This window comes from Fistularia commersonii, chromosome 15, assembly GCF_037954325.1.
Source record: "Fistularia commersonii isolate RoL2024-O1a breed Wild chromosome 15, RoL_Fcom_v1.0, whole genome shotgun sequence".
Classification (NCBI taxonomy): Eukaryota; Metazoa; Chordata; class Actinopteri; order Syngnathiformes; family Fistulariidae; genus Fistularia; species Fistularia commersonii.
This window is the reverse complement of record NC_141298.1, coordinates 11,262,501-11,272,637: the sequence shown is the minus strand read 5'-3', so window position 1 is coordinate 11,272,637 and position 10,137 is coordinate 11,262,501. Positions and strand designations below refer to the sequence as shown.

The following is a 10,137-nucleotide window of genomic DNA, read 5'->3' as shown; positions in this document are numbered from 1 at the left end:
TGCGAGCTTGCCGTTGTTGTTAAGTTTTCCATGGGGGCAACCGGCAAAACCTTTTAAGACACCATCCCTGCGTAGCATTGCTTAGCAAAGGTAGATACCGCGGTAGCTAGCCGGTGGCACGCCATTTTTGCACTTACTTGTGAAAGAAACTACTTTGTAGCCTAACGCTAGCTTGCAATTGTTGAGACGTCGGCCAAAAATGACGGCTGTCAGACAATAACCACCCAGGTGTGCCAAGTGGGGTGAAACAGCAGTGCGGTGGCCCTGTTGATGAAGATAGAAAGGATGATGAGATGAATCCAATAATTTTGGATTTTCCTTTCAGGCCACGGAGTGGTAAAGCTAGGCGCCAGAGAAGGACATAAGGCTTCTCCAATGTGTGCTTTAACAAAGACCAAGAATCATCCGGGGCCCCAGAATGAAGCCCTGAGGGACACCAGGGGTCGAATGCAGGGTTTGAGCAGTTATCTCCACCACAGATGTGGATTTGATTGGTGAATCATGTCAGAGGTAGCAGAGGACAGAAATCTTAAAGCTGGATTGAAAAAGATGAGGTGGATAGTGATAGAAAAGGGATAAAATCCATTGGACATTTGGTGGATGTCTGGGACTTTAGAGAAGCTGTGATAAGACTTGAGGATCGAGGGAGCTGAATGAAGATGATCTGCAGCAGAATGGAAAGAGAAAGGATGAAGGAAGGGTAACACCTGCCAAGTAGGACTACGTGTCCGGAAAAAGCTGAAGTAGTCCACCTTCATGAGAAAGGAGATTACCAGGGACTTGAGGGCAGAAGACTGAATCAGAGAGGAGGACGAAGTCAACGATGCTCCAGGAGTGATCATCCAGACGCTGCAGCTTCTCTGCCTGTCTTCTCCAAGTGGCCCAAAACTCCGTCTTTCTTTAGGAGTTCAGAGGAGACCATGGATGAAGTTCAGCCTTGAGTGAACCAAAGGGCTGAAACAACTGCATACATGAGACACTTGCAAATATCGAGGGGGCAAAGGAGTCAATATCTGATGAGGGAAACCACAGAATTCAGGGGACTCCAAGGGTCTGCTCAGATGTTCTTGGTGGTGTCCATCAAGGAGTCCGAAGAGTTGTGCTACTGGTGTACATTGTAAAAGGATGATTATATGACTACTCAATTAGTAATAATCACCAAATCAAATTCCGAGCTCATTTTGTTTGTAGAAAATACTCTGAGTTTGAACCCATCGTGTACTCCTTGATGGCTCTACGTTATAACACATTAATAACAAGGTAATCACGTGTCTGCGCACAACAAACCCTCCCTGAAGACACCTCTAGTACTTGTATGCCCACGCAAACAGTCATTAACCTTGTGACCCGCCCCCACCTCAACACCACCACCGGGGGGCTTCACCTGATGACATTGAAGAATTAGCATCCCAGGATGTCTTTAGCCCAAAAATCATTAACGACGCCCGGAACTGATGACTCTATAAATCCATCAAGCCCAATTAAAAACCCCTGTGACGATCTGGTTAATGACATACCGACCCGATCGTTTTCCTTTTTTTTCTCTCTGGATCCGCAATGATGCGCCACTATTTGGGAATTTGTCTACAGCGTTCACTTTAAACCCCACCCCTTCAACCCCTTTCGTCTGGACTGCCCTGCTGCCCCGGCTCCAAGAAGGGTCAAAGAAGGGATATTGATTGCGGCCATGCTAGCCATGCTATTAACACTCAGACATGCGCCTTCAGCAGCCAAAGTCAATTTGCGCACTTGATGCGCAGCAAGGGGTGTGAAACCAAAAGAAGCGGCAGCAATGGGGAAGAAAACACTAATCAGGGACATGTGGTCTGCTCAGTATGGTTCCAAAAAATGCCCGTCGCTAACGATGTGTGATAAAGAACTTCTGCCAACATAACATAAACTTCCATGCTAGCAACCTTAAGCTGATAATGTTTATGATTTTCGTTTTTGTTTAAGTTCTGCACTTCTTCTTCTTCTTCTTCTTCTTCTTCTTCTTCTCCTTTCAGCTTTTCTCTTCAGGGGTCGCCACAGCATATCAACCTTCTCTATCGCCAACTACCTTCATATCCTCTCCTACTACGTCCATAAATCTTCTCTTTGGTCTTCCTCGAGACCTCTTGCCTGGCAGCTCCAGTTCCAGCATCCGTCTGCCAATATATTCACAATCCCTCCTCTGTACATGATCGAACCATCTCAGTCTGGCTTCTCTGACCCTCTATCCAAAACATCTAACATGCGCTTTTCCACTGATAGACTCATTCCTGATCCTATCCATCCTTGTCACTCCCAAAGAGAATCTTAGCATCTTCATCTCTGGACCTCTAGCTCTGCCTCGTCTTTTCGTCATTGGAACTGCTTCTAGTCCATACAGCATTGCTGGTCTCACCACTGTCTTGTACACCTTTCCTTTCATTCTGGCTGATAGTCTTCAATCACATAGTACCCCTGACACTTTCTCCACCCATTCCAACCTGCTTGAACCCGTCTCTTCACCTCTTTTCCACACTCGCTGATTGACCGTCACTCCAATGAGGGTCAATCACTTCCTGTCGCGCTCTGTACATGGCGGTCACAGAGATGGGAACCGCACAACCAAAAGCTGTTCAAGTTACCAAGCAAATCAGGGGGAGTCACGTTGCCAATTTCAAGATGGCGGTTGTGGAATGATGCTGAAGGTACTATGGAACTTTGGAGACCCATAGACACAGTGGGGAACTTTGGGGGTGACTGAAGAGCTAAGCATACCGCCCGCGGAATTCAAGACGAGGCCTCTAGCTGGGGATGCACTACAAGATACCCATGATTCACAGTTGCTACAGAGGCGGCTTCCATCAGTGCTAATTCGGGACAGTGGGTGGGGCTAGTTGTGAGAAGTGGGTGTGGCTAATCAGCACAGACACCTGATAGGGTTTGAGGGGAGCAACATACCTAACACAGTTGTTGTCTATCAAACGTTTGAGCTTCTTGGCTGACTCAGCTCGGAATACCGACCCGAATGCTAACACATGCCGCCAACAGCCAATGACAAAGAGGAGGTGGGACACATGAAGTCGACAAAAAGATGACAAAGAACATGGCGGCGAGGGGGTAACAAAGCTAAAGTGGACAGTGGCAATGGAAGAAACGGGTCTACGGCAATGGGTAGCTTGCGCTTACGCCAGTCATGTTTGTCGGCCATGTTTTTTTACCCTTGCTCCCGTCAGTCCGATTGACCAATCGTGTAGTCTGTCATCAGTCAAGTGTTGTTAACATCTATAATCACGGTGACATTTGTCATGTGAGACCCGATATTCCATTTTGAAAAAACCCTGGCTTGCAACACCCCAGAGGATATTTACCTTTTGGGGACTAATATGGGCAACGTGAAGTGAAAACACAAATGGGGGGCAATAATTTGGGGGACAGGAGGGGTATTAGTCCTCAAAGGGCAAATAAAGAAGACATCAGCTACCGTTACTGTATAAGCCTTTATTTGTAAAAAGTCTGTCGTTTTCGAATGATAACCCCTTCTTTTTTTTTCTTTTTTTTTTGAAATATTTATACCACATACTTGAACACCTTGAATTTGTAAAAAAAACACATTTCTGTTTCAAACACCTAAAAAAGCCGATCGACAACATGACAGTAATTTGCACTGACGGAAAAACAACAAAAAAGAAGAGAAACAAATGAAAAAAACAAAAACAAAAACAAACAAAATAGCGAGGGGGAAAGAGATACAACTTCGTACGACACAAATATTGATTCTGAAATCGATGCGGAACAAAACAGCTACGGTACCAGATTTACCCCCCCCCCAAAAGATAGATCAAATAAATAAGAAAAATAATAATAAGTTTTAAAAAAAGCATCATATTTTCTTACTTTCTGTGCCAAAAAAATCGCAACACTTCCTTGTTTTTCGCGTGATTTCTGGAAAAATAAAAATAAAAAAAAAACAACAACGACAACAATCCATAAACAAACAGGAAATCAGGAGGATGAACGCGGAAGTGGATCCAGACCGTCGGCGGGTTCCTGTCCGGAGAGAGAAACTACATGGGGGGTCGTAATTATCCGAAAAGACGGGGCCTTCGGATTCTTTCGTTAGCCGCCGCCAGGATTTTCCCATTCTTTCATGGATAGTGTGTGTGTGTGTGTGTGTGTGTGTGTGTGCGAGGGGATTTAACACACGGCTAGCTGTTGGACACCGCCAGCAAGCTGTTTCATGGACCACAAAAGAAACATACCAGTCCAAATTTGGGGAACAAGTTTGGGGTTTGCGCGAATCGCCAAGCTCGTCCCGTTTTTTTGTTTTTTTTTGTGTGATTTCTTGTTTTCCGATGGCGCGGAATTACCCCCCACCCCCTGCCCAAAAACAAATAGCCGGAAAAAAAAGGTCTGGGCTTGGTTTCCAGGGTAGACAAATCATGACATCGTCCTCCCGGGAGTGTTCTTTAGCTAACGCTACAAAAACAAAACAAGTAAAAAAATACGATTCCATTGCGCGGAAGTCAATGGTCAAGCGTTTTTAATCGAAGAGCAAAATGGGAACCCGAGCCGTCTGGCTCAAGGGCAAGCGTGATGGTTGATATATTTTCGGGGAGTGAAAAAGACGACCCCCCTCCTTCACCTCCTCCCGCCCTCTTAAGGCAGTGCCGCTCCTCGGCGAATAATGCCCTTATAAGGAAAAGAAACGCCCCAACCCCTCCTTCGTAGCGATGCCGGGGCTAACAAAAACCAAAATAAAAACAAACCCGGAGGCTCCGCCCACCACAGGAGGACTCGCACTTGAATGAACCCGCCGTCATCCCCGCTCGTACTTCCTTTCTTTTTTTTTTTTTCAGGTATCGTTTGCATAAGTGCGCCAATGCTAGAGAAGCTGTCCATGCCGTTAGCAGTGAGGCTAGCTGGTATTACGAACTGCCATGTTTTTTTTTTTGTTTTTATCGTTTTCCCGCTCATGCAGTAAGAACTATCGAGTGAAAGATATCGTATGTACAGGAACCATTCACATGTAATTACACGTTATACACAAGAGGCAAGAAAATTCACATTGAAATCAGATCGAGGCTTTTTTTTCTTTTTTTTCTCATCTTCCTCCTCCTCTTCTTCCTCCTCCTCCTCCTCGCCGCACAAACAGAAAACACCTGTTGTGCCGAAGCCAAACATCGCAATGTAAAGGAATGAAAGGAAAAAAGGAAAGCGTGGGAGAGATGATCCTCACCGCCATAATGTGTGTGTGTGTGTGTGTGTGAAATCCATGGCCTGCGTTGGGTGTAGTACTCGTGCAAGCCTGCAGGGGTGCTAACGTGCCTCCTCGGGTTTCCTGACGCTGCTCATTCCAGTGGAAATAAATGAATGAGTAATACATAAACAATCTATTCATCGATAGTTGATCAAATAGATTAATTTTCTTAAAAAACCAAGGTTGGTGTTTTAACCCATTTCATGTCTAGGGGTAAACAAGACAGCTGAGAGAATCTGATGAAAACGGATACAGAGAAAAAGCAGGAGGAGAAAGAGGAAGGGGGCGCTCAAGAGGCCTGCGGTTATTGTAAAATAAAAATTAAATAAACTACATTAAAAAAACATAAAATAAAAATGATATATATGTATATATAATTTCTTTTTAATCTTTAAATCAACTTATTTGATTTAGACTTATATTTTGAAGGCCATAAAATTGCATTTGTAGATATAGCAATAAGGACTTTCAGGCATAATACTTTTATTTATAGGTATATATATATATATATATATTTATTATTGTAGAGTGATGATATTCTAAAAATGGAAATATAATATGTAAATACAGGTATTTTTTTTAGAAATCATTTTTATATTGCTACGATTTGAAAGCAAAATAATCGCCATTTTTTTAACATTTTTATTTGTTGTTTCTTACTCGGGACTCTGAAGGATAAATTTCAAATATGCGTATATAATAATAAAGTCAAAACGGACAAAGCCCCGCCCCCTCAGAGGCCCCGCCCACTTCCATCAACTACCCTTCGGGGGATCGTGCTACATTTAGCCTTGTGGGGTTGTTTTTTTTTTTTTTTAAATGTGTATTTTTTTAAGGCAAATATTTGAAAATCTGCTTTCTCACACACTTCTGTGTGTGTGTGGACATGTGAGCACGGTCGCTAAGAGGCTGTCGTTTCTACGAAGTACTACTAGTTAGTAATCAGTAGTAGTACTTGGGACAAAAAAATAATAATTTTAGAGTTTTTTAGCATTTGTTTATTAGGGGACAAATCATCCTGTTTGTACTGGGATTTTCTGCAGTACTTTTATATTTTTGGTCTATTAATGTACACTTTTGGGGCGTTTTCACTAATTTAAGTGCGATTTCCATGGTCTCATCCCTCAAAGCCAACAAAATTGGGGAAATCATTGCCACATTCCACGTTATAACCACTTCGGGGCCTTATTACCACTTTATTACACCCTTATAGCACCCTTTTTTTCACCCTAAGAGTGCCAAGGATGTTGGCTACTGAAAACAAAGTTGACCGACTCTTTTTTTTCTTTTCCTTCCCCCTCGTTTCCCGTTCCAGACAAACACCTTTTGTCGCTTCTTCACCGCCGAGTTTATTTTTCAAATGGAAATCACGAAAGCACCCCCCTCCCCACCCTGACCCCAACCCCCCACCCGACAAACACAGCGTTTCCCCGAAGCATAACACAAACATAGCGGGAGTTAGCGGGAGTAAAGAAAAACAGTACGAGTACACGTCTATGAGTACTTGAGTAATGAGAAAAATGTACATAGTATTTCCCTTTTTTTTTTTAACCAAACAAAATGAGTAATGCATACCGAAAGTACGCATACATGTGTACGAGTACACACATATAAGTACTCCAATGTAACCGCGCTGTCCGAAATCACAGTATTATTATTATTTGTTTTTTTTTTTCAACACAAGATTCGTATCTACAGTAATCGGCGACCGTAATTAACTGATTAAAAAAAATAAAAATAAAAAAAAAAATCTGAAGGGGCCCCAGAACATGTCCAGATGGAACTATTTTTTTCCCTAAAAAAGGAAATGAGAGAAGAGAGAAAAGGAAGTGCAAAGTTTTTGCGGGGTCGGAGGGCGGGATGGGGGAGTTAAATTAAATAATGTGAAACAACGTCCACATCCAAGGCGGCCATCTTCCTCTTCTTCTTTTTTTTTTCCCCAAGTGGAGCTGAGAGAGAAAAGTCACGTCCAGAGGGAGGAGAGAAAAAAAAAAAAGAAAAAAAAAAAAGGAAATAGCAACCTCCCCTCCCGAAAGAACGTCACATAATCCGGAAAAAGGGGTGTGGCCTGGAGGAGGGGGCGGAGCCAAAAGGAGGAACTTCTTGTCTGTTTGGGGGGTTAAAAAGTCACCCTCTGCTCGGGTCGTCCTCCCTCCTTCGCCTCCTGCTGCTCCTCCCTTTTTTTTTCTTTTTTTTTCCTTTTTTTTTTAGCAAAAATATCATGCAGTCCTTTTTCGAAAGTTCCCGAAAAATCCGACACCCCCTGGAAACCCTCCCCCGAAAAAAACACCCGGTGGGCGGTGGCGGCGCATGGGAAAGTGTGTGTGTGGGGTGGGGAGGGTGGAGGTGTGTGTGTGTGTGTGGAGTTTATCAGGGAAAACAAGAACTTCTCATAATAATAATAATAATAATAATAATAATAATAATAATTTTTTTCTTAAACATTCAAGTCATCCTATTAATACTTTGTACAGCAGAAATGTCCCTCGGGTGTGTGCGCGTGCACGTGTGTATGTGTGCGTGCACACATGTGTGTGTACGTGTGTGTAGAAATATAATATATAGAAATATGCATATACATACGTTGGCCTTCGTATATGTGTACACATATTTGTGGAACCGTATCAAAGCCAATTCAATGTGCTCTCAAAATATGGCCCATGATTCCTAAAGGGGGAGCAGAAGGGGGTGTAAGGGGGGAGCAAGGGGGGAGCAAGGGCACGCATCAATTGACGTAGTACAACCAGTAGATTAGGTTGAAGAACCCGAAGGTGATGGGGAAGATGACCCGGGACCACTTGTCGATGGTGCTGACGTCGGACAGGTTGGGGATCTTCAGCTTCAGCTTAGACGAGCGGCGCCGCAGCCGGCAGTTGGCGCGGCCGCGCATGGCGGCGCGGTCCAGCGACGGGTGGCCGAAGCCGTCCCGCGGCGCCGTGCCGGAGGCGGCGGCGGCTGCGGCGGCGGGCTTCCGGAACTGCACGCCGGAGCTGTCGAAGGACATCACTGAGTTGCGGGAGTCGCTGACGCTGCTGCCCACATCCGACGGCATCACCTCGTTGTTCATCTCCAGCGTGGTGAGCAGGATGTTCCCGTAGGCGTCCACCTGCCGGGGGGGCGAAGTCAGGGGAGGGGCTTGAAAAACGACACGCCACTGCTGGTCGACCTTTTACCCAAACTAACCGACCAACCAAACACCCGATCAATCAAACAACCAATCAATCAAACAAACAACCATCCAACAAACCAACAAATAAATCAGTCAGTCAACCAACCATCCGACAGGCCAATCATTCAATCAACCGACCGTCCAACCGATCAATCAACAGAAAAACCAACCAGCCAATCATTCAATCGATCAATCAACATATCAATCGAGCGTTTAAAGCAAAATGTATGACATGGAATGGTCATCTCACGTGCAGCACATACACTTATAGAGCTTAGGTATGTTAAATTAGCTTCATATATATATATACGGATAATATATATGTATATATATCTATATATATGTATATATATAGATATATATATAAATTCGTATTAAAAAAGTGATGTTAAACAATCCGAACCGGGGTTGGGGTGGGGAGTAAACTACAAAAGGGGTGTGAAGGGGAAGGGGGGGTGTTTGGGGTCGGAACGGGGGGTGAGGGGATGGTGCGGTGCAGGGTGGTGGCGGTGTGGGGGGGGCTTTCTGACCGCTCGGCTTTGGCAGAAAAAAAAACTGCAAATTTGGCAAAATGTTAGTGGAATTGACAAAAAAATTGTAAAATTTTAAACATTTATTTGGCAAAAATCATTGGATTGAAATATGAAATAAAGTCACAATCTGATGATTTCTTTAAAATCAACATTTTTAAAAATATTCTTTGTTCCTTTTTTTGGAAATGTCTTTTCCTGAAATTTATATTTTTCAGAATTTCTCTGATTTCAATCTTTTTTGGGCAATTTCTTGTTTTTTTTTTTTTAAATGACAATTTCTTGCAAATTTATTTTTGTTAATTATGGCCTATCTTGTTTAGTTTTTATATTTTTTTTTCCTTTTTTTCAATTTCCTTGTGTATTCTTTTTTTTATTTCTGACTTTTTTCATCCACCATTTTTTTTTCTTCATCATTTTTGCATACTTCTTTGATTATTACTTGCCTCCTTTTTTTATTTTTTTATATTATCATTTAGTTTTATGGTTTTGAACACTTTCTTAATTTTCCTTTTTTGGAATATTTCGCAATTTATTTGGGCAGTATCTTGTTTTTATCATCACAGATTTCTTGCTAATTTATCTTTTTCAAATGTGGCCTACTTTCCTCGTAATATCTCTGTTTTCGTTAATTACAGCCTTACTCTTTTCACAATTTGTCACATTTTTGTAATCTCCTTTTTCTCAATTCCATATATACATTTTACTCATTTAAGCCATTTTTCCAATTTATTTTTTATTTTTTTGTAAATTTCTGTATTTTCCTGTAATTACTCTAAAATTTCCTCCAGCAATTCATCACATTTCCCTGCCTCTTTTTCAGGCATCTCCAGATAATTTTTTTTTTCTTGTAATTTTTCAAAATTTTTTCATTTCTTGTTTTTCTCCTAATCATTTCTCAGTTATTTTTCTGGTCATTTATTTTTTGCATATTTGACAAAAAAACAAACAAAAAAAAAAAACCAGGAAGTTTGGTTTTTCAAATTAAAAGCCCCTGAGCGGTTAAAATGGCGCCGCTGCCATCTCCCCCCCCCATCCGTCCCGCCACCTCCCCCTCCGCCCCACCGGCGGAGAGGATTTCTGAGTGAATGTACCCCAACTTTTCTTTGTTCCTGCAGATACAGATTTCTCCGCTGAGTAAATGACCTGAAGGTGTTGGTTTGAAACGGCGAGGAAATGGAGTCCTTGCAATGCGGTGGAGAGGGAGGGAG

General features: G+C 42.7%; 1 protein-coding gene across 2 annotated transcripts in view; it reads right to left on the bottom strand.

Moving 5' to 3' along the window:
* Positions 1-7,068: 7,068 nt before the first annotated feature.
* Positions 7,069-10,137, bottom strand: part of gabrb4 (gamma-aminobutyric acid type A receptor subunit beta4) — a 30,638-nt gene continuing 27,569 nt past the window's right edge. The window contains exons 9-10 of one of the 2 annotated variants that reach the window (XM_086160243.1): positions 10,021-10,110; positions 7,069-8,333 (exon numbers count right to left, since the gene is read on the bottom strand). In XM_086160243.1, coding sequence (XP_086016369.1) covers positions 7,953-8,333; positions 10,021-10,110 — 471 coding nt within the window. In that variant the 3' untranslated portion in view covers positions 7,069-7,952. The remainder of the gene's footprint in view (positions 8,334-10,020; positions 10,111-10,137) is intronic. The other variant, XM_086160244.1, reaches the window with a different exon arrangement.